General features: G+C 42.5%; 1 protein-coding gene across 3 annotated transcripts in view; it reads left to right on the top strand.

Annotated features, from left to right (window-relative positions):
* Positions 1-13,437: 13,437 nt before the first annotated feature.
* Positions 13,438-24,399, top strand: part of bnc1 (basonuclin zinc finger protein 1) — a 65,007-nt gene continuing 54,045 nt past the window's right edge. For all 3 annotated transcript variants that reach the window (XM_067971601.1, XM_067971603.1, XM_067971602.1), the window contains exon 1: positions 13,438-13,548. In XM_067971601.1, coding sequence (XP_067827702.1) covers positions 13,540-13,548 — 9 coding nt within the window. In that variant the 5' untranslated portion in view covers positions 13,438-13,539. The remainder of the gene's footprint in view (positions 13,549-24,399) is intronic.

Here is a 24,399-nt window from a genome sequence, read left to right as displayed (position 1 = left end):
AATTATGCAGCTCATTAATGACCACGCTGAGCTTGACTTGAAATTACAGAGTAGTTAAGATTAATTGATTCTGCCACTCAGTAATGACCTGAATTGCTGTTTCTATAACACTTAGACGCTGCTTAAACCCATGTTGAAAACTGGGAACCTCTATCCACACCAGACAGTTTCATTGCATGTAGAATTGCTTTTCTAGGTGAGAATAGGCCATCATCAAAATTACCAGCACTTGGAAACTTGCCCTCTCTGAATTTATCAAGCCCTTAGGCTTTGGTTTCCATTGAATTACATTAGTTGGAGGAGATTGTCCTGTTCTTGCTCCCGGATGTATTGGATCGCTTGAATGCAGCAGATAGAGCAAAGTTTTTTTTTATTCGTTCATGGGATGTGGGTGATGCTGGTAAGACCAGCATTTATTGCCCATCCCTAATTGCCCTTGAGAAGGTGGTGGTGAGGTGCCTTCTTGAACCGCTGCAGTTCGTGTGGTGAAGGTTCTCCCACAGTGCTGTTAGGTAGGGAGTTCCAGAATTTTGACACGGCGACGATGAAGGAACGGTGATATATTTCCAAGTCGGGATGGTGTGTGACTTGGAGGGGAACATGCAGGTGGTGTTGTTCCCATGTGCCTGCTGCTCTTGTCCTTCTAGATGGTAGAGGTCGTGGGTTTGGGAGGTGCTGTCGAAGAAGCCTTGGTGAGTTGCTGCATTGCATGCTATAGTTGGTACACACTGCAGCTACGGTGTGCCGGTGATGAAGGGAGTGAATGTTTAGGGCGGTGGATGGGGTGCCAATCAAGCAGGCTGCTTTTTTCTGGATGGTGTCGACCTTTTTGAGTGTTGTTGGAGCTGCACTCATCCAGGCAAGTGGAGAGTATTCCAACACACTCCTGACTTGTGCCTTGTAGATGGTGGAAAGGCTTTGGGGAGTCAGGAGGTGAGTAACTCGCTGCAGAATACCCAGCCTCTGACCTGCTCTTGTAGCCACTGTATTTATGTGGCTGGTCCAGTTAAGTTTCTGGTCAGTGGTGACCTCCAGGATGTTGATGGTAGGGGATTCGGGGGTGATGGTAATGCCATTGAATGTCAAGGGGATGCAGTTAGACTCTCTCTGTGGTGGTCATTGCCTGGCACTTGCTGGCGCGAATGTTACTTGACACTTATCAGTCCAAGCCTGGATGTTGTCCAGGTCTTGCTGCATGCGGGCACGGACTGCTTCATTATCTGAGGGGTTGCAAATGGAACTGAACACTGTGCAGTCATCAGCGAATGTCCCCATTTCTGACTTTATGATGGAGGGAAGGTCATTGATGAAGCAGCTGAAGATGTTTGGGCCTAGGACACTGCCCTGAGGAACTCCTGCAGCTTTGTCCTGTGGCTGAGATGATTGGCCTCCAACAACTTCCTTTGTGCTAGGTGTGACTCCAGCCACTGGAGAGTTTTCCCCCTGATTCCCATTGACTTCAATTTTACGAGGGCTCCTTGGTGCCACACTCGGTCAAATGCCGCCTTGATGTCAAGAGCAGTCACTCTCACCTCACCTCCGGAATTCAGCTCTTTTGTCCATGTTTGGACCAAGGCTGTAATGAGGTCTGGAGCTGAGTGGTCCTGGCGGAACCCAAACTGAGCATCGGTGAACAGGTTATTGGTGAGTAAATGCCGCTTGATAGCACTGTCAACTACGCATTCCATCACTTTGCTGGTGATTGAGAGTAGACTGATGGGGCGGTAATTGGCTGGATTGGATTTGTCCTGCTTTTTGTGGACAGGACATACCTGGGCAATTTTCTACATTGTTGGGTAGATGCCAGTGTTGTAGCTGTACTGTAACAGTTTGGCTAGAGGCGCGGCTAGTTCTGGAGCACAAGTCTTCAACACTACAGCCGGGATGTTGTCGGGGCCCATAGCCTTTGCTGTATCCAGTGCACTCAGCCGTTTCTTGATATCATGTGGAGTGAATCGAATTGGCTGAAGAGTGACTTCTATAATGGTGGGGATATAGGGAGGAGGCTGAGATGGATTATCCACTCGGCTCTTCTGGCTAAAGATGGTTGCAAACGCTTGAGCCTTGTCGTTTGCACGCACATGCTGGACTCTGCCATCATTGAGGATGGGGATGTTTACAGAGCCGCCTCCTCCCGTTAGTTGTTTAATTGTCCGCCACCATTCACGACTGGATGTGGCAGGACTGCAGAGCTTTGATCTGATCCGTTGGTTGTGGGATCGCTTAGCTCTGTCTATAGCATGTTGCTTCTGCTGTTTAGCATGCATGTAGTCCTGAGTTGTAGTTTCACCAGGTTGGCACCTCATTTTTAGGTATGCCTGGTGCTGCTCCTGGCATGCTCTTCTACACTCCTCGTTGAACCAGGGTTGATCCCCTGGCTTGTTGGTCATGGCAGAGTGAGGAATATGCCGGGCCATGAGGTTACAGATTATGCTGGAATTCAATTCTGCTGCTGCTGATGGCCCACAGCGCCTCATGGATGCCCAGGTTTGAGCTGCTAGGTCTGTTCTGAATCTATCCCATTTAGCACGGTGATAGTGCCACACAACACGTTGAATGGTGTCCTCAGTGTGAAGAAGGGACTTCGTCTCCACAAGGACTGTGCAGTGGTCATTCCTTCCAATACTGTCATGGACAGTTGCATCTGCGACAAGTAGATTGGTGAGGACGAGGTCAAGTATGTTTTTCCCTCATGTTGGTGCGCCTGCCGCAGGCCCAGTCTCGCAGCTATGTCCTTCAGGACTCGGCGAGCTTGGTCAGTAGTGGTGATGGACATTGAAGTTCCCCACCCAGAGTACATTGTGTGCCCTTGCTGCCCTCAGTGCTTCCTCCAAGTGGTGCTCAACATGGAGGAGGACTGATTCATTAGCTGAGGGAGGGCGGTAAGTGGTAATCAGCAGAAGGTTTCCTTGCCCATGTTTGACCTGATGCCATGAGATTTCATGGGGTCCGGAGTCAATGTTGAGAACTCCCAGAGCCACTCCCTCCTGACTGTATATCACTGTACCGCCACCTCTGGTGGGCCTGTCCTGCCGGTGGGATAGGGCATACCCAGAGATGGTAATGGAAGAGTCTGGGACATTGGCTGAAAGGTATGATTCTGTGAGTATGGCTATGTCAGGCTGTTGCTTGACTAGTCTGTGGGACAGCTCTCCCAATTTTGGCACAAGTCCCCAGATGTTAGTGAGGAGGACTTTGCAGGGTCGACTGGGCTTGGTTTGCCTTTGTTGTGTCCGGTGCCTAGTGGTCCGATGCCGGGTGGTCCGTCCGGTTTTACTCTTCTTGTGACTTTCTGTGGTGAGATTGTACAACTGAGTGGCTTGCTAGACCATTTCAGAGGGTGATTAAGAATCAACCACATTGCTGTGGGTCTTGAGTCACATATAGGCCAGACTGGGTAAGGACGCTGAGGTTTCCTTCCCTAAAGGACATTAGTGAACCAGATGGGTTTTTATGACAATCCAGTAATTTCATGGCCACCATTACTGCTTCTAGTTTTTTTTATTCCAGATTTTATTTAATTCATAGAATCATAGAATCATAGAAGTTACAACATGGAAACAGGCCCTTTGGCCCAACATGTCCATGTCGCCCAGTTTATACCACTAAGCTAGTCCCAATTGCCTGCACTTGGCCCATATCCCTCTATACCCATCTTACCCATGTAACTGTCCAAATGCTTTTTAAAAGACAAAATTGTACCCGCCTCTACTACTGCCTCTGGCAGCTCGTTCCAGACACTCACCACCCTTTGAGTGAAAAAATTGCCCCTTTGGACCCTTTTGTATCTCTCCCCTCTCACCTTAAATCTATGCCCCCTCATTATAGACTCCCCTACCTTTGGGAAAAGATTTTGACTATCGACCTTATCTATGCCCCTCATTATTTTATAGACTTCTATAAGATCACCCCTTAACCTCCGACTCTCCAGGGAAAAAAGTCCCAGTCTGTCTAACCTCTCCCTGTAAGTCAAACCATCAAGTCCCGGTAGCATCCTAGTAAATCTTTTCTGCACTCTTTCTAGTTTAATAATATCCTTTCTATAATAGGGTGACCAGAACTGTACACAGTACTCCAAGTGTGGCCTCACCAATGCCTTGTACAACTTCAACAAGACATCCCAACTCCTGCATTCAATGTTCTGACCAATGAAACCAAGCATGCTGAATGCCTTCTTCACCACCCTATCCACCTGTGACTCCACTTTCAAGGAGCTATGAATCTGTACTCCCAGATCTCTTTGTTATTTAAATTCCCCAGCTGCCATGGTGGGATTTGAACATATGACTCCAGATTATTAGTCCAGGCCTCTAATCCAGTAACATAACGAATATGCTATTTTACCCTATGGAGCCGGGTGCAGAGGATCCCGTGGCACTAAGGGACCAGCCCAATTCTCTGTTCATTTGGATTAACGAACTGAGCCAGGCGGGCTCCCTTATGGGCGTGTGATCTTCTCCATTCCACTTTCCTCTGTGCATTGCACACAGGCAGGAAAATAGGAACATCTACCTTACGTCAATGGTGACAGGATCGCTGAGACTGCAAAAAACAGGATGAACAATCATTAAGTTCTTATTACAACCCATCTGTAACATGCATTTACAATGTGCAGTAAAAGTTAAAATAGTGGGATTTATTTATCTTGTGATCCTTGGGCTGGTGTTTGTGTACCTTTATTTTGAAAAAAGAATGCCTCCTTTTGTTGTACGAGTGGGATTCTGTAGGTAAAGTTGGATGTGCTGTATGAGTATCTAATCCCTTCTCCCCCACCTCCCCTCCCTTTTACGCACTACAGCCATGCACCCTTGACCCCAGCTTTTCAGATGTTTTGTTTCACAGTAGGAGGAATGACTGGGAATGCACTGTGCTCAGTGGCCTGTCCTCCTGTTCTGTTTCATTTTCTGTGCTTTTATGGAGAAATAAAAATCTACATTGGGAACGAGGTATGATGGAACATCCTTGCCCACATTGATTGAGCTCCAGTCTAAATATTTTCTTTTCTGATTGGCACCTCGAAGGGCACTGTAGATGTTCTGTTCTTTGTCAGGAAGGAGCAAGTGTCAAATTTGGACCCGAGGTATCAATAACTAACCAATTTCATCTTCCTTCTCTTTCTCCACCCCCCCTCCCCCCACCCACCGCCTGATTCTGAACTTCTTTGGGAATGTGGACCTGTTTTTGTATTTGCACGTGGCGCAAATATAACTTGAGCTTTGCATCTGAGTGGAAGTTGGCCCCATGGTTTCTGACGTTTTTGACAAGGAATAACAAACATCGCACCAGCTTTCTGAATCAAATGTTTTTTTCTGTTCCATAATATAAGCTCTGATGAAATCCTTTTGTTTCGTGTTAGGGGCTTGTTATTATTATTATAGCGCAGTTTATTATTGCAGCATAGTTTATGATTTCCTGTGTTGTACCACATCAGGTGAGTTAGCTGTCCCTCTTGCGTGCAGATCGCTCATTTTACTTGTACAATATAATATGCCCCAGAACCTCGCACGCCAAAAAAACAGAACATGATCAGAATTATTAAACTTAAACACGGTGCACCTTGGAGTTTTTCTTTTTTAAGGCTTGTTCTGCTGTACTCATTACCCTTGACTGTAGTACATGCCCCTTGAGGTGCTGTCAAAATGAAAGGCATTGATTTTTTTTTTTGCAGACAACTTCATGACCAAATGAACTAGCTGCTGTATCTTAGATGCACTTCTTTGAATCAGCATGTTCAGCTCATGTTCTGTTCCTTGCCTTTTAAAAACACAGCAAAAGCAACTCAGTCAATATCGCTTGTGGCCTGGATTATAGTGACCTCCAAAACCCGAGGTACTCTGCTAGTTACAGATACCATGTGGTATCTCGGTCTGTGTTTCAGCAGATTCCCATCCCACTGATAATAGTGTTGCTGATTTCTTCCTTGTATTGCTATCCTTTGGCTCAACTAGAAATTGATCTGTTGCCCAGCATGCAGTTAATTATATTGACTTTATCACAGCTGGGCTTTTCTAGAGCCTGTAGGTGCAGTGTGGAGAGTCTTGCAGCCGAACCTCACTCTGTTTTAACTCTCTTACTACCAAACTAGAATAGATCTAAACAAACCCAGCATATAACTGCAAACCATGGCACATTATTTAGCAGTGTGTTTTTGAATGGAAATGTATTACAAATAAATTTTAAATATGTAGAGAGTGGAATCAACAGGAATAAATTTTGAATGGAAATGTATTACAAATAAATTTTAAATATGTAGAGAGTGGAATCAACAGGAATAAATTCTCTTATATGGTTTCACTAATGGAGCAGGCCTGTTTATAAACTATGAATACTAATTCAGTACAGTTCTGTTCGGATAATATTGCCAGAATATTTCCTTTTTTGTGTTACGTCAGAGCTGGGCTTTTTGTGAGGTTTTTTTTGTCCCCGAGAAGAGTGAAGATATTTGCATTGGTTTGTTTACTGTCTTAATGCACTAAAAAAAAGTAAACTTGGCAGATCTGCAGCCCCTAGAAGTCCACACGAAGAATGGGTTTTCTAATAAATGCAAGGCATTAGGAAGCACTTAGCCTGCAGCTACCGGCTTGAGTTTGGGTTTCAGCCAGGCAGCAGGCCCTGTCACACTGACTGGCTGGAAGTTCAGTTCTGCTCAGAGCTCCTGTCCCAGTGGTTAAGGTTTAAATCGTTGGACAGCGCAGGCAGCAGCAACTCGCACCAAGTGGCATTTGACTGTGGGATCAATGCAGCCAAGTCTAATTCTGTCCACACCAGCCGTCCACACTTCCAACAGGGATCGCTAGATAGCAGTCAGGAACAGCAACCCTGGACAATTCATCCTGCCTTAAACCCAGGGGCAGTCAGGCCAACTGAAGCCCTCTAGAGTTACCTCTTGAGTTATCAGCCATTACTCAGTGGTAGCACTCTCGCCTCTGAGTCAGAAGGTCGTGGGTTCAAATCCCACTCCAGAGACTTGAGTGCAAAGTCTAGGCTGACACTCCAGTGCAGTACTGAGGGAGTGCTGCACTGTCGGAGGTGCCGTCTTTCCGATGAGATGTTAAATAGAGGCCCCGTCTGCCCTCTCAGGAGGATGTAAAAGATGCCATGGCACTATTTCGAAGAAGAGCAGGGGAGTTCTCCCTGGTGTCCTGGCCAATATTTATCCCTCAACTAGCATCACTAAAACACAGATTATTTGGTCATTATCACATTGCTGTTTGTGGGACCTTGCTGTCTGCAAATTGGCCGCCACGTTTCCTACATTCTAACAGCACCTACACTTCAAAAGTACTGAATTGGCTGTTGGGACGTCCTTAGGCCATAAAAGGGGAGAGGGATAAATCTGGTGCCTACAGGCCGGTCAGTCTAATGTCAGTGGTGGGAAAACTACTAGAGACCATTGTCAAGGACAAAATTAATTCTCACTTGGAGAAGCATGAGTTAATAAAGGACAGCCAGCACGGATTTGTTAAAGGCAAATTGTGTCTGACTAACCTGATTGAGTTTTTTGATGAAGTAACAGAGAAGGTTGACTAAGGTAGCGCAGTTGATGTTTTGTATATATGGACTTTCAAAAGGCATTTGATAATGTACCACATGACAAACTTATTAGGAAAATTAGAAGCACATGGGATTAAAGAAACGATGGTAATTTGGGTATGTAATTGGCTACGGGATAGGCAGAGAGTAGAGGTGAACTGGAGAGAAGTATGCACTGGGGTTCCCCCCCAGGGTTGGTATTGGGACCATTGCTCTTGATGTTATACATAAATGACCTGGACTTGAGTATAGGGAGTACAATTTCAAAGTTTGAGGATGATACAAAACTTGGCAACATGGTAAACAGTGAGGAGGATAATAGCAGACTTCAGGAGGACAGAGACAGACTGGTAAAATGGGCAGACACATGACCGATGCAATTTAATGCGGATAAGTGTGAAGTGATGTACTTTGGGAGGAACACCATGGAGAGGCAGTATAATCTAAATAGTACTATTTTGAGGTGGGTGCAAGAGCCAAGGGACCTGGGGGTGCATATTCACAAATCAATGAAGGTGGCAGGGTGAGTTGATAAAGCAATTAAGAAAGTGTATGGGATAATTGGCTTTGTAAATTGGAAACAATTTTACAACACCAAGTTATAGTCCAGCAATTTTATTTTAAATTCACAAGCTTTCGGAGATTTTCTCCTTCCTCAGGCAAATGTTTCAAGATCTCCTTGAAGCCTACGCATTTATACATATTGAACAATAATACATGGTGTTTACAGACTGCCCCTGCAACTGCCCGTTGCCAAGGCAATCACCGTGTTCAGACAGAGAGGTGTTACCTGCAGAACCTCCGAATACACATTCAACAAAAAAACAAACAGGGAAAAAAAACAGAGAAAAAAAAAAACAACAAAAAACACACATTTGGGGCATTGAATGCAAAAACAAGGCAATCATGCTAAACCTTTGCAAATCACAGGTTAGGTCCCAGCTGGAGTATTGTGCACAATTCTGGGCACCACACTTTAGAAAGGATGTCAAGGCCTTGGAGCGGGTACGGAGGAGGTTTACCAGGATGATACCAGGGATGAGGGACTTCAGTTATGTGAAGAGATTGGAGAAGCTGGGATAGTTTCCTCCAACTCCCGTGTTTGAATGCCTCCAATAATGTTTCTGCCCTGCCGCAGAACTGAAACTGCCCTTATCAAAGTCACAAATTACATTCTATGTGAATGTGACCGTGGTAAACTATCCCTCCTCATCCTTCTCGACCTGTCTGCAGCCTTTGACATGGTTGACCACACCATCCTCCTCCAATGCCTCTGCCGTCCAGCTGGGTGGGACTGCGCTCGCCTGGTTCCATTCCTATCTATCCAGTCATAGCCAGAGAATCACTTGGAATGGCTTCTCTTCCCCCTCCTGCACCATTACCTTTGGAGTTCCTGAGGATCTATCCTTGGCCTCCTCCTATTTCTCATCTACATGCTGCCCTTGGCGACATAATCCAAAAGCACAATGTCAGGTTACGCATGTACGCTGATAACACCCAGCTCTACCTCACCACCAACTCCCTCAACCCCTTCACTGTCTCCAGTTTGTCACACTGCTCATTCAATATCCAGTACTGGATGAGCAAAAATGTTCTCCAACTAAGTATTGGGAAGACCGAAGCCATTGTCTTCAGTTCCCGCCACAAACTTTGTTCCCTTGCCATTGACTCATTCCCTCTCCCTGGCCACAGTCTGAGGCTGAATCAGACTGTTTGCAACCTTGGCATCCTATTTGATCCTGAGATGAGCTTCCAACCACATATCCACCCCATCACCAAGACTGCCTACTTCCACCTCCATAACCGCCCATCTCCACCTCTGCCTCAACTCAACTGCTGCTGAAACCATCAACCATAACTTTGTTACCTCTAAATTTGATTTTCTAATGCACTTCTGGCCGGCCTCCCATCTTGCACCCTCCGTAAAATTGAACTCATCCAAAACTCGGCAGCCTGTTTCCTAACTCACGCCAAGTCCTGTTCACCCATCACCCCTGTGCTCGCTGACCTACATTGGCTCCCTGTCCAGCAACGCCTCGATTTCAAAATTCTCATCCTTGTTTTCAAATCCTTCCATGATCTCTCCCCTCCTGTTCTCTGTGACCTCCTCCAGCTCTACAACCCGCAAAGATCTCTGCGCCCCTCCATTTCTGGTCTTTTGTGCATCCCCCATTTTAATCGCTCCACCATTGGCAGCGCGCCTTCAGCTGCTTAAGCCCTGCACTCTGCAATTCCCTCCCTAAACCTCTCTGCCTCTCTTACCTCTCTCTCCTCCTTTAAGACACTTTAAGAAGCCTACCTCTTTAACAGGTCACCTGTCCTAATATTTCCTTATGTGACTCGATGTCAAATTTTGCTTGATAATGTTCCCGTGAAATGCCTTGGGATATTTTATTACATTAAAGTTGATATGTAACTGAAAGTTTTTGTTGCTAAAATGGAGCTGTATTTTACCTGACCCTTTAAGGGCTGCTGCTTCTTGTGGCAGAATAGTCTGAATATATACATCCAGCAGCCAGTTAGAGATTATTTGCTTCAGGATGTGCCTGTAGGATGGCAGCTGCTTGTAAATCCCTGACTTCTGCACTTGAGAGGCCAGGTTATCAAAATCAGAAAAGCAAACGGGAAATTACTGGCTTTCCCTTTTTTTATATATACGTCTGATGCTTGAAGTGTGGCAAACATGCAGTTGATGCAGAGATATTTGAATCATCGACAGCTACAGGTGAGGTGCCTGAAGATTGGAGGGTAGCAAATGTTGTGCCTTTGTTTAAGAAGGGCGGCAGGGAAAAGCCTGGGAACTACAGACCGGTGAGCCTGACATCTGTAGTGGGTAAGTTGTTAGAGGGTTTTCTGAGAGACAGGATCTACAGGCATTTGGAAAGGCAGGGACTGATTAGGAACAGTCAGCATGGTTTTGTGAGAGGAAAACCATGTCTCACGAATTTGATTGAGTTTTTTGAAGGGGTAACCAAGAAGGTAGATGAGGGCTGCGCAGTAGACGTGGTCTACATGGACTTTAGCAAAGCCTTTGACAAGGTACCGCATGGTAGGTTGTTACATAAGGTTAAATCTCACGGGATCCAAGGTGAGGTAGCCAATTGGATACAAAATTGGATTGACGACAGAAGACAGAGGGTGGTTGTAGAGGGTTGTTTTTCAAACTGGAGGCCTGTGACCAGCGTTGTACCTCAGGGATCGGTGCTGGGTCCGCTGTTATTTGTTATTTATATTAATGATGTGGATGAGAATTTAGGAGGCATGGTTAGTAAGTTTGCAGATGACACCAAGATTGGTGGCATTGTGGACAGTGAAGGTGGTTATCTAGGATTGCAACGGGATCTTGATAAATTGGGCCAGTGGGCCGATGAATGGCAGATGGAGTTTAATTTAGATAAATGTGAGGTGATGCATTTTGGTAGATCGAATCGGGCCAGGACCTACTCTGTTAATGGTAGGGCGTTGGGGAGAGTTATAGAACAAAGAGATCTAGGAGTACAGGTTCATAGCTCCTTGAAAGTGGAGTCACAGGTGGATAGGGTGGTGGAGAAGGCATTCAGCATGCTTGGTTTCATTGGTCAGAACATTGAATACAGGAGTTGGGATGTCTTGTTGAAGTTGTACAAGACATTAGTAAGGCCACACTTGGAATACTGTGTACAGTTCTGGTCACCCTATTATAGAAAGGATATTATTAAACTAGAAAGAGTGCAGAAACGATTTACTAGGATGCTACCGGGACTTGATGGTTTGACTTATAGGGAGAGGTTAGACAGACTGGGGCTTTTTTCCCTGGAGAGTAGGAGGTTTAGGGGTGATCTTATAGAAGTCTATAAAATAATGAGGGGCATAGATAAGGTAGTCAAAATCTTTTCCCAAAGGTAGGGGAGTCTATAACAAGGGGGCATAGATTTAAGGTGAGAGGGGAGAGATACAAAAGGGTCCAGAGGGGCAATTTTTTCACTCAAAGGGTGGTGAGTGTCTGGAACGAGCTGCCAGAGGCAGTAGTGGAGGCGGGTACAATTTTGTCTTTTAAAAAGCATTTGGACAGTTACATGGGTAAGATGGGTATAGAGGGATATGGGCCAAGTGCAGGCAATTGGGACTAGCTTAGTGGTATAAACTGGGCGACATGGACATGTTGGGCCGAAGGGCCTGTTTCCATGTTGTAAACTTCTATGATTCTATGATGCAAAACTAATAGATATTGATTTAGTTGTCAGCCATGTCTCCGTGGTGGCACTCTCGCCTCTGCGTCAGAAGGTTGCGGGTTCAAGTCTCACTCCAGATACTTGAGCACATAGTCTATGCTGACACTTCAGTGCAGTACTGAGGGAGGGAGGGAGGTGACGTCTTTTCGATGAGGCGTTAAACTGAGGCCCTGTCTGCCCCCCCAGGTGGATGTAAAAGATCCCATGACACTATTTCGAAGAAGAGCAGGGGAGTTCTCCCCGGTGTCCCGGCCAATATTTATCCCTCAACCAACACCACTAAAATACAGATTATCTGGTCATTATCACATTGCTGTTTGTGGGACCTTGCTGTGCGCAAATTGGCTGCCACGTTTCCTACATTCCAACAGTGACTACACTTCAAAAGTACTTCATTGGTTGTGAAGCGTTTTGGGACATCCTGAGGCCGTGATAGGCGCTATATAAATGCAAGTCCTTTCCTTTCTTTCTTCCTTCGTGATCCAGTTGAATTTTTAAAAAAGTTGTTTCGAGCGATGGCTGTCCACCCACCGAGAACAGCCAGAGTGAGGTGACTGCTAGGCAGCTCCTAACGACTGCCTTTAAATACAGGAGGTTAATTCACCAGACAATAGAAAAGTGCTGCCATTCTGAAACTTCAAATGAAGGGTGAGTAAGCATTACTGCCTTGCCATTGCCGTTTCACCCGTTCTGCTAAGAGATTAGATCTATAAAGGACGGCAGTCTGCAAACAAAACATGTAGGGTAGTCTCCTGCTTAGTGTGTGCTCTCTTCACTGTTTGCACATGATCTTCTCAAAACAGAGTTACGCTAACACACCCCATAGTAAGTGACTGCTTTGCTATTCGATACATTAGACTTAACCTGTATGTATTTGCATGGTGCTCTCAGATCTTTTCTGGCACTTACAAATAGGTCAGATAGGCTGCAGTTGTTTAGGTCGGTGTTAAGCAGGCTTTCTGTGTGGAACTACCATTGCATGTACATGCAATTGGTTTGACAATGCTTGTTAAAGCATTCACCTGCACTACACATGGCCTGTAAATATTTTACGATCAGCATTAAGTGTATCATAGGAACTCATCAGTCTGTGGGATACATTGCTTTTATTCCTGGCACATAATTGCATGATAAATGAGGTTCTGCATACAGTCGTCTTGCCAGTTTTTCCTCTTGCATTCCTATAATAAAAAAAGTCCAAAGACTGAAACTTATCACGATGCCTTTCTTCTGAAATATTAAACTAATAAATGAAAAATGCAACATTTACAAAGTTCTTTTAAAATAGGCAGTGTGGATGTAAACCAGAGAGAGTCGGTATCTGTTACAGTGAGCTGTTTTTTTTTCCCTGAAAAAGAAAGCAGAAAATAGCTGCATTGATATGTCATTCTAGCAGACAGGGCTGAGGTACAATCTGTTCTGACTGCATTTGGTGGGATGTCGAAGCAGCCAAGAGCCTCTGCCATTCTTTTTGATCAAATCTCTGTGAAAGATAAGTGTCATGCCCTATGACTCAAGGGGCATGCTCAGAACACACCAGGCCGGGGTAGTGAGGTGAGAGTTTGCTTTGGAGGTGAGCAGGCGATTCAGCCTCCGAACTCCAGAGAACACCAAGTGGGAGGATCTCATTCCACTCCCCTGTGCAGTGTCAGAGCACAACCAGAACTGAGCTTCAGACACCATAAAGACACGTTGCTGGCTACTTGTACAGGCAGGCAGGACTGATGCAAATCTTTTTAAATCGGCGAGGAATGGCAAACTGCATGGTAGCTGTGGAGATTGATCATTGCTGACAATGTCCGACGTAAGTAATTTGCTTTGACTCTCACGGTAAACTGCCTGTACAGCATCAGTGAGCAATGAAAGTTTATGCCTGAAGTGCTCTTTATCTTTCGAAAGAACTTCATGTAAATTTGATCCAGTTGATTCTTATATAAGACAACTTGTTACAGAATCTTTGTTTCTTGATGTTGTTGATTCTTTAACATTAGCTAACTAGATATAATTACCTGATGTGTGTGTGTGTGTGGAGAAATAGCTTATAAGGGAACAATACTTCAATTGAAATGCAGTGAAAAAATGTCATCGATAATAACTGACCTATTCTGAAATGCATTCAGTTGCGATATCTCGGTTACTAGTTTGTACTCAATCAAGGCGTTCTTTAGGCTGTAACCATCTGTCTTCCCGATGAAGCCGAGTTAACTATGTGTCCTGTCTTTATTTTTTTGCAAAGTGTGCAGGAGACCCTTCGGGCAAGATGTGTTTCTTTGTGTGTGTGTGTGTGTGTGTTTTTCTCGCAGTTTGCCGGAGCAGTCGGCTTCATTAGTTTCATGATAGCGCATCAGAATGTGCTTGGTGCTGTTAACTCCTTAAGCTTGTCCTGCAGCATAGCGCGCTGTTCTGGTTTGGATGAGCTTGTAAGGATTTGTCAGCCAGATGTGACAAGATCATCAAGAGGCTGGGAAGAGGGGATCTGATATTAATCAGCACATAGCTCCCAGCTAAACTTTCTGATGTGCTGTGTAGTAACATGTTTTTCTCATTTAGTACTCTTCTTTGTGACCACAGCACTGCCACAGTGTGATTGCCTGTTACTGAGTGTTTGCTTTTAAAGGTCTATAGTGGCAGGAGCAAGCCAACTATCCGAGATGCAGGTGACAACTTGCTGTTTTGCACATTGCCTCTTCTGCAGTGAGTTTATAAGAAGCACAATGGCTCGATAGTATAAAGTTATTTCAGTTTTCTATTATACGCTTTGAACATTGTTTCCCTGCATATGATAGTTTTCACCTTTTTAATTTTTTTGCTAGCGACCCTGGGCTAAGGTTCCACGTCAGAATCCTAACCAAAAACTCTACATTCCCAGTAAAATGCACTAGATTAAGTAGACCTTAGGTCCACACTTAGCTGCCATTACACACCTCAATTATTGGATTCTGAGAGATTAACTCCCTTTTAGCTTGCAGGTGAAGTTTTAGTTAAGTTGAAAAGCTGTTAATTGCTTTTTTTGGTAAAAATTTGCCAGGCTGAGCTAGAAGAGTTAAAGCTTTTTTATGCACAACTATGAATCGCCATCTGTTCAGTCAAAACAGATGCATCTGTTCTACCTGCAGGTCTAATTTAGTTTAATATGCATAGTTTTACGGCCTACTTAAATAAATGGCTATGCCAAAATGTGCTATTACTGATGTGAATTTATTTCTGAAAGTTTGGAAGTAAGAAGCCCTGTGGCTGCATGTTATTAGATGATATTGTCCATTTTATGCCCAGGCATTTTTGCAAAAAAATATGGTGAGAGTTGTTCTCACTTAATCCCTTTCGATACGTTGTACAATGTATTTCTGCAGGCTTCCATAGCGGTTACTGGTATCTCACGACTGCAAGCTTGTCAATTAGCATGATAGAAAATTATGAAGCTGGAGCAGTCGATTTGAATACAACTGTGCATAGGCTGCACGAAAGTGGATTGAATAGCAAGAGATTACAAGCATGGGAATTTCTAGCACATTAAATCTCAAGATAGACCTGCAAACCAAATAGCAAAAAGTAGTCAGTACCACCTGGATACAGTTTTACATAGACAGATAACTTGCTTAAAGTCCCAAAATATTGATGCCAGGTTCAATATTAAATGGAAATGAGATCCGGATTTTTGTTTTGTTCAAATCCTAATCTAAAAATGCGTCCTGATAATATACGTAATAATAAAAGGGTGCACAAATCAGATGTTTCCTGAGATGAATTTGATTTCTCCCCCCCCCCCCCTCTGATTTATCATATGTGCCAAAATGTATTAACCACTAAATGTCTAAATATCAAAGACTAACACACAAGCTGATGATTGAGGTGGGCCATGGACTGCAGTTTGAACCATGATCAAAGTTACTTTAAACAGACTGTGGGGTTTACCAAAGAATAAAATATTTTGTGTAGTTTTAATAAATATTTGTGAATGAAAAGCAATAGTGAGGTTTACACAGTTGCATTTAAAATTGAAATTCCGACACACAAAATTGTAAAATAAAGAAATCTTGAGTAAATATATTAAAAACTCATAAAAAGCATGCTGCATATTATTTGGAGCCGGTTGTGTTTTTCTGTACCATTTGCAATTTGAACAATATTTGTAAAGATGTGAGAAACCATTTAGACACTGAGACAGTCGCAGGTAGGCACAGTGTCTTGAGGTGGGGAGGCATATACTATGATTTTTAGTCATTTTAAAATCTAAGATTCTGGGTCAGTACTTTCAGTCCTCCTCCCTGAATGACCATCTACATTTTAATTTCTGTATTTTTTTTAGCCAATGCAATAAAAAAAATGAGAAGTAAAGTTATTTTATATTCGTAGAGCTATAGAAACATAGTTCATATGGCCAAACATGTATCCCAAACTTATGGGTACTGTATTTATTATGGTTAGAGACAGAATTTTCTTTTTAAGATTAACTTGCAGTTTGGACATGACTCCCAATCATTGTTTCAAAATGTACATTTACAGGTATCTTTGCCCTGTCCGTTTGACTGCTCCTGTTCCTGTTACACACAATGGTCTTTCTGTGTGAAATAGTCTTACTGACTGTTCTTGCCTGTGACCTACAGTAACTTGGCAGTGTTCCCCCAGCCGCTACTTACTGTGGTTTAAAACATCTTGCAAGATAAAATTTGATGTATATGTTTGAGGGAAGGTTACGTTTCTTTGTTTTACAAATTGCTGCTTTAACTTTTATTATCCGGGGGACCTTGCTTCAGTATAATCAGCTGCAATAGTTGTCAAATGTATCCACGTGAAATCTTCTGTTTTGCATCTGGGGCCAAGACTTTTGAGAGTGGCCCAATAATTGGATTACATTTTACATGGAAGAATATGACCTAGATAGGATTGTATTTAAATAGTGTACAGGTCTTTCACCCTCAGAAATGTACTGTGGTCTACAGAAATGCAAGTAGTAGTTGTAGTGGCTGTGGACATTTTTCAGGGTGCCTTGGGAGGAATGTTCCCTTCCTTCCTAACTCTACATGTACCCTTACTGGTTCCAACAGACCTTTTCTTTGTGACTTTGTACTTAAGGTGATGGCTGTTTGCGAATGGAACAGCTTTGACTGCAGTGTTAGCATCAAGTGTAGACATAGCAGGGTCAGATGCAGGGTGAAGCTCCTGTCTGCTCCATGAATGTGCCTGAACCACAGCACTCAGAAGTTCACTCCTTACTGTGCCCGTGCGACATTTTTTCCATTTTGTTCACCAGCTGCTCTGTGGCCTCTAATTCAGTGTCACTTTTAGGGCTGTGATCTACAATGACCGAGATCACCCAAGCTCACTTTACATAGGATCTCGTAGCCTTCTAGACCCAGGACATTGGCGCAATCAGTCTGGACTGGGGTTTAAGCTAGAACACAGCGGTGTAAGGCACGTATCTAGCCCACTGCACTGCTTTTTAATATACAAAAAGGGCCATTATAGCGTGATTTGCCCACATTGGAAGCAGACGTGGAATATATGCAGTCTCTGATTTTACAGAACTCATTACATGTGGATTAAGTAATGTCAAGTTTGTGGCTTATGCTTTTTGTATGATTTTTCCCAAACTGTGGGATTAAAGCTTCAGTGTTTATGAAGTTTACCTTAAACACTTTGTTTTCTGCCATTGTACAAATCTTTATAGCAATGCATATTTCGAGGCTATGGCAATATGAAGTAAAGGGTTTAATCAGCAATTCAGCAAAGACGTTTATCGTTAATGTAAATGAGTGATCGATCTCAGTAGTGACATACAAGAAAAGCAAGCTTGGACCAAGCTTTGATGAAGTCCTCAAATCCAGTTCTTCCTCCCCTCCCAATGCTACTTTTCTTTAATGTGAGGTCATTGCTGCACTACCTGACATTTGAGGCTGGCATCAAAATCGTCCACAATTCGTGCAAAACTACTGATGTTTTTAAGCCCTGTGTGCCCAGAATTATAATAGGTTCATAGCCCAATTTCTTTAACTTGAAAATCTACTTGAAAATCTATTGCACAAAATAAAATGCCCATTCTAGGCTCACTAATCTTCCTTGTTTGTGCTGTGAGGTAACAATGGCTACAAGTGAATGGCTGCACTCTTAGGCAATGGATGTCAAGTCGCTAAAGAATCCTTTGAGTAGTTTGCCAGCCAAGGAAAAGGTTTATTCAAGTTGTTATCATGTGTTTACAAAGCTAGATTTTAAAAAAATACACCACTGACTGACCGACTTGACTGTATTGCGTTCTGTTCAGCAGTCACTGAATTTGTATATCTGCAAATGTCTGTTTCACATCCCAGCACTGATGTTTTGTTAATTTTATTTGTGCAGGCAAGTTCTAGGTTTATTTACAAAACCATAAATGCCTAAGTAGATCAACCAGAATTAATAAATTATTAGCTAATTTCACTAAAAACTGTTGGTATTATAAGCTGTAATCTGAATTTTTGATTTTAGAGCATATTTAAATGCCAAATTGAATAAATGTTTACTATGTATGCAGTTGAAACCCATTACATGCACTTAAGTTTTTCTCATGAGAACTATCTTGTTCTGAAAGCACATAAATACATTAATCAATGTTATGGGATGTGACGCTTTAATTGGTGTAAAATGTGTTTGTAATATTGGCTGGGATGTGGCTGCACTTCCAATAATGTTATGCATCTCCAGGTTTTAACTGTGTAGGATAAATATTTTGAAGTTTCCTTTGCATTGGCTCTGTAGATATATCAGGGGGTGGGTGGATTCTCCCTTTTGCTGTGGCATTCCTCAGACACAGTGAAAAGGTTACATCAGGTCTCGTCCCCACTGCGCTGCCATGCATTCCCTGGGGCTCACTTATTTTGAAGTCGGTGGGTCTGTCCCTGTAGTAGGCACAGGCCCAGCGTGACAAAGTTAACGAGGCGGGAATGGGCATTCCAGGGTCTCCCGCCTCATTTTTGCTGCTTGTTGGTCGCGCCTGCACGAGGGCAACCTGAAGAATTCCGGTACAAGAGCCTGTGTCTGGACACCTGCAGACCGGGGCTAGGCTGACAAGCGTAGGGACATTAAAAACATTGAGTTTTTTTTCAATTTCTTTTGAACACTTTCATTTATTGGAGATATGGGAAAATGTTGTTTGGGCGAGGCAGGTGGTCATGTGATAAAACCTCCATGAATACATCCAATCAGAGTGGATAACCTTATGCAAGGCCCAGCCAGGAGGGGGGTCTGCATTGGGAACTTGCCAGAGCTAGAAAATCGCATGATTCTCCATTATGTGCAGGCGCCTACGGAGGGAAAACGGCTCCATTGTGTTAAATCTCACTTCCACCCTAGGATCAAGTGTAGGCTTGTGTTTAAATCCAGTTAGTTTGTATCTAGCTGGGTGTCTGACACGTGGAAACCTATTAATCTCTAAGCCACACTACTGTGAAATCAACGGCAAGTAGAGTTTCTGTTTGCCTGATACAAAGTGCACACACACTGCTGTAGGGACACACCCCATTTACCTTATACCAGAGAATTTTAGGAATGGCTTGGCAAGAGCCAAGGCACAGTAACTCCCAAGTGTGTCATGCATCTTGCCAGCACAGAACATTGCGCTTCCCACTGTTTCTGTCTAGCCAGAATCACCGTACACATTAGAAAATTGGTTTGTGAAGTTATCTGCAGCTGAGCGTGAAGAATCCCAACCCCCCTCCAGTGACAGGGTTACCCCTCCAAGATCCCATCAACGAGTTAGGCTGGCTGGCCAAGCATCAAGAGTGGCCTGGAGTACCTCAGAGCTGCCTGGCTCAGGTATGTGATTACTGAGGCTGGGCAGAAGATGGATTCGATACAAATCCCCCCCATTGTCAGGCGTAACATCATGGAGTCAACTCAACCCTAAAGAGGCCCCACTTACTGCTACCGTTTAGGCTTTTATCCGTACGAATGGCTTGACCGTTTCTGTAGCAGACTACATCTCTTACGAACTGAAACATGAGACTTTTGCTCTCTTCCATACTGAGCTAGAGCAGCCTAGGTCTAGCAACTAAGATCAATGAAGTAATCTACTAGATTACTTCATTGAGAAAACATGGGATCCCCACAATGTCTCCTGTCAACTGTAATGGCAAATATTCACAATGCCAGACCACTATGTACAGGTCAAACAACCAAGACTGACTTACAAATAATAACAAGTCACAGAAACAAAAGCATAGGCAAGATACTTTGCAGTATAATCAGTGATTTACATTACATATAACTGTTGGCTGTTTAAAAGAGTTGACTAAGTTTGCCGAGCCCCCTCTTGCGAAGTCTTCGTGTTATGTAGGTAGACGCTGTTTTTGGAGCTCTACTCACCCTCCATAAATGTAACCGTAACAATGAACAGAAACTCATGAGCATTAAAACATTCTTGGGTTATATGGATGGTGATGGAGTGGAGGTTGGGTCTTGTTTGAAATCATAAAACACTCTAGATTTTTAATATTTCTTTATGGGACTTTGTGTCTGGCTTGTATATTGATTACTTTTAAATTGTTTACAATATGACCAGGAGCAACCAATCCAGATGATATACAGACATTATCCGAACTAGGGCTCTCACATTCTATGGCTCATTGTTGTGTAAATTGGGCATCTTTGAGTTCCTTTTCTTCCCTGATGTCTTTAGTTACATTTAAGGAAATCATCCATGGCCACAGACTAGATATGGACGTGGAAGCTTCCTCACTTTATTGTTCACAAGTTGCTACCACATTCAGCGCAGCTGCAATGTCCATTTGAGCAGGCAATTAGTAAGATTGAGGGCTAACAGGTATCCATTAGGTGGTAATCCATATTATTTCCAATGTGTACCTCACAATCACCCGGTTGCCCGCTGTCCCAGATTACTTCACGCATATGATCATCTTTTGGGTCACAGGGAGTGTGGGCTTATCTGTGGAAATATGGCTTTGCATTGCATCTGAGGAAATATATCTGGAGTGTGCCTGAATCCAAATGAGGATACTTTCTCCTTTTGAAATTTGAGCAATTTCTTTGAAGAAAACCAGCAACCAAAATGTTAACAGTCTTAACAGCTTAGAAAACAAATGAGTTAATGGCTCGTAACAGTCGCGTTTCCTTTTCTGCATAACAGTCCTATTATAACAACTAATAATAATTGGAAGTTACATTTTCGTCTGCTCTGTCACACGAAAAGGAATGGAAGTAACAGGTCCCTTAGATCAAAGTACGTTCTCCAGCTGTGAGTCAGACCAAGTGTCTGAGTAACCATTTCAGTTTCCAATGAAGTGTTTAGAGTCCATTTTAGAACTGGGGAACTGCCAGTTTTAAGTGTGTGTGAGATACATACACTGTGTGTGTGCATATATCTTTATACTATACATACACTGTGTGCGCGCGCATATATCTTTATACTATACATACACTGTGTGTGTGCATATATCTTTATACTATACATACACTGTGTGTGTGCATATATCTTTATACTATACATACACTGTGTGTGTGCATATATCCATATAATATACATACATTGTGTGAGTCCATATATAATATACATACATGTACGATATCCATATACACATAGATGATATACATGCCCAACAGGGCAAGAATTTTGTTTTCATTAAACGTGCCTCTCCCCTCAAGGAGGGTAGTCACTAGTTGGTTAATGCCTTTAGTAAGAAGAATAGATTAATCATTGCAACAGATTGTTGATACTGCTGAATGCTATGTTCAGTACCAAGGTGTAAAACAGTAAAATTATTTGATTTGTTTTATATTGAACATTTTCTAAATCAAACTCCTATTGTCCCTTCCACACTTACAGTTTGGTTTGCCAGTATAGCTTTTTGATTGAAATTCACGTAAAGCACTTTTTAAATTCCACTAGGTTATTAGGAATGGTCTTTTGTTTTGGAAACAAATTGTTGGGATTATTACTTATGGGTGTGGGCGAGTATTGTTTGGAATGCTTCAGAAGTGTGTCTTTGATGGTGAAAACTTTATACTGTAAATACTTAAGTGTACCATAAATGAAGACTTCTCATGTGCCGACACTTATTAATATGAGCAATTTAGGTAATCCATCATTCTAAAGGTTTTAAAGTCTCACTTTAAATAGCCACAAGGAATTTTTATTCATACTCCATACTATTGCCTTTTAATAGACTCAACTGTGTCTTGTAAGTGGTTTGGAAAAAATCAGCAACCAATCCTTCAAGTGCTTAATGGCCTTTAAAATATGTATGTTTCCTAGCTGATGACTACTGGTGCATTTTTTCCCCCTTAAATCGCTGATGCTGAAAACATTGAAATAAAATTACAGAATTAACTGGAACTGTAGATCATTTCTCGAATTCTGAATACAGCAAAAATTTCACTATTTGGAGTTCAGAAAGCAGTAAAGTGGTGAAATTTTCAATAATGGTGATGCTCAAATTATTCATTATGAGCAACAACAACTACTTGCATTTATATAGCACCTTTAAAATTGATAAAACGCCCCAAGGCACTCATAGAATATGCAGGCATTCCATGCTAAAATGCAGTTTATAAAATGATTACTTTTAAAATGCTTAAATTATGATCTTGCACTGTATTATCAAAAATGGGACTTTTTTTTTTAAAAAGCAGCGTTTTTCTCCATATTAAGAAAAACTGGCATTTAATTTCCATCAGATCAACGAAGGGAAAAGTCTTCATTCTTTTATGTTTTCCCCCTTAGATAACTGCAGCTAGTTCCATTGTTCCACAGCTGGTGTGTAAAAACCCTGGATTTTCATCCCCCAATGTGCAAAACATCAAGCCCATCCCAGAGTCCAGTCATCAGGATCTAATCCCATATCCAGACCCTCCAATTTTATCCAGCAGCATATTTTTAATAAAATATTCTCAACAGTCCACTAACACAGTTGTGACCTTTTTAACCCTCTCCTCCCTTTCTCCTAGGTGTGCAAAGAAAAACATAGTTTGGGATCAGGGACAAACTGTAATCAGCTGAACAAAAGCAAAAATAGCTGACCTATTTGATTAAAATTTACCCGAAAAGAGACAATAAGTAAAATAATATCAAACGTCAAATTGGCAGTGAGGAAGGAAGTGAGTAGGAACTGAATAGTGAAAGAAAATAAATAGACGGCAGAGAAAAATACCAGTCTGGCCTGCGTCCTATCTTCCACAGCAACCAGTCCCGCAGAACCTGAGTGCTCACTGGCAGACTGCTCTTTCCCACTTATTGGATGTGGTCCTGTCATCTAAAGCAACACAGGACGTCAAAAGGTTTCACATGGGATTCTGTTTTTCTGGCCTATGTGACAATGAATCGCCACCACACCTTATATACTCCTTGCTCAATATTTTAGCAGTGGGTCTTTGTCATGGACATTCCAGATCCTCTGCTTGTGAAATTCTTTCCTTCCTTCCTTATACAACTGTAAATGAAAGCAAGTATCACCTTGAAAATGAAAACAGAAAATGCAATGAGTAATAATCCTAAACCAATGCCATTTTTTCATAAAATAGGTGCACATTTAGAATCATAGAATCATAGAAGTTTACAACATGGAAACAGGCCCTTCGGCCCAACATGTCCATGTCGCCCAGTTTATACCACTAAGCTAGTCCCAATTGCCTGCACTTGGCCCATATCCCTCTATACCCATCTTACCCATGTAACTGTCATTTCTAATTATGATATATTTATTAACCTGACAGGTTATCTGTTAATCTTGTAGGACTATAGTTGAATCATCACTTAGTAGAAGTGGTCAAAACTTATTTGTAGTCTGATACAAGCTTATGTTTGAGTCACCGCATCTTAACTGCATGCATTTAGAAAAGAAAACTTGTACAAGATTTGTTTTGAAAGTACAATCAGAAGTTGGAACCACAGTTCTCAGTATGAGTTGCTATTCTTTGTTTCACACAGTGGTGCTTTAGGTTGTCATGATTGAAATTGGCTTGAGAAATACAGTAGACATTAAAAATGTTACCACATGTTCTCAGTTGATTTCTACACTGCTGCACTAATTTTCTTTCTGGAGACTTCCACACCAGAATAGAATCAACAATGACGTATTGGTCTTCCAGATTTGGAAAGGGTTTTAAGAAGAATCTCTGGGGAGAGAGGCTGGGCTGGACTGGACTTCTCAGAGCTGGGGTTCCCTTCAATCACTGATCCTTGTGTTCACACTTCTGCATTTGATTTTCTGCAGACTTCTTGCAGCAACCCCATGGAGCTACACAAAGTACAAACTTTGCCACAAGTTCGCGTTAACTGCTTGGCATGCCCATACTTCAATATATAGCTTATTAGGAATAGGTTTGATCAAAATAGCCTTGTACAGTATTTACAACACTTTTGGGAAAATCATTAAATATTAAAGCTGCACATACCTAAATATGGTTGACAGTTCTTTAAATGCTGCATGGTTTTCTGTTTATTTTGTGAGGAATCCTAATTAATGGCCACAATATAATAAGTGCTCGCTGCAGATTGTCAATCCACAGTATCCTAACTTTCTGGCCTCTGTGTTATGTACCCTCCTCGTGAATACTCCCATCCTTAACAGATCCTTCTATTGTGTTGTAGGAGTATTTTTCTATCATCCAGAGCACATTGGAAGCTATCAGTTCATTCCAGTAAATGCACCATTAATTCTGCTGTTAT

This window comes from Heptranchias perlo, chromosome 34 (genome assembly GCF_035084215.1).
Source record: "Heptranchias perlo isolate sHepPer1 chromosome 34, sHepPer1.hap1, whole genome shotgun sequence".
NCBI lineage: Eukaryota > Metazoa > Chordata > Chondrichthyes > Hexanchiformes > Hexanchidae > Heptranchias > Heptranchias perlo.
This window is presented reverse-complemented; position numbering and strand designations above follow the sequence as displayed.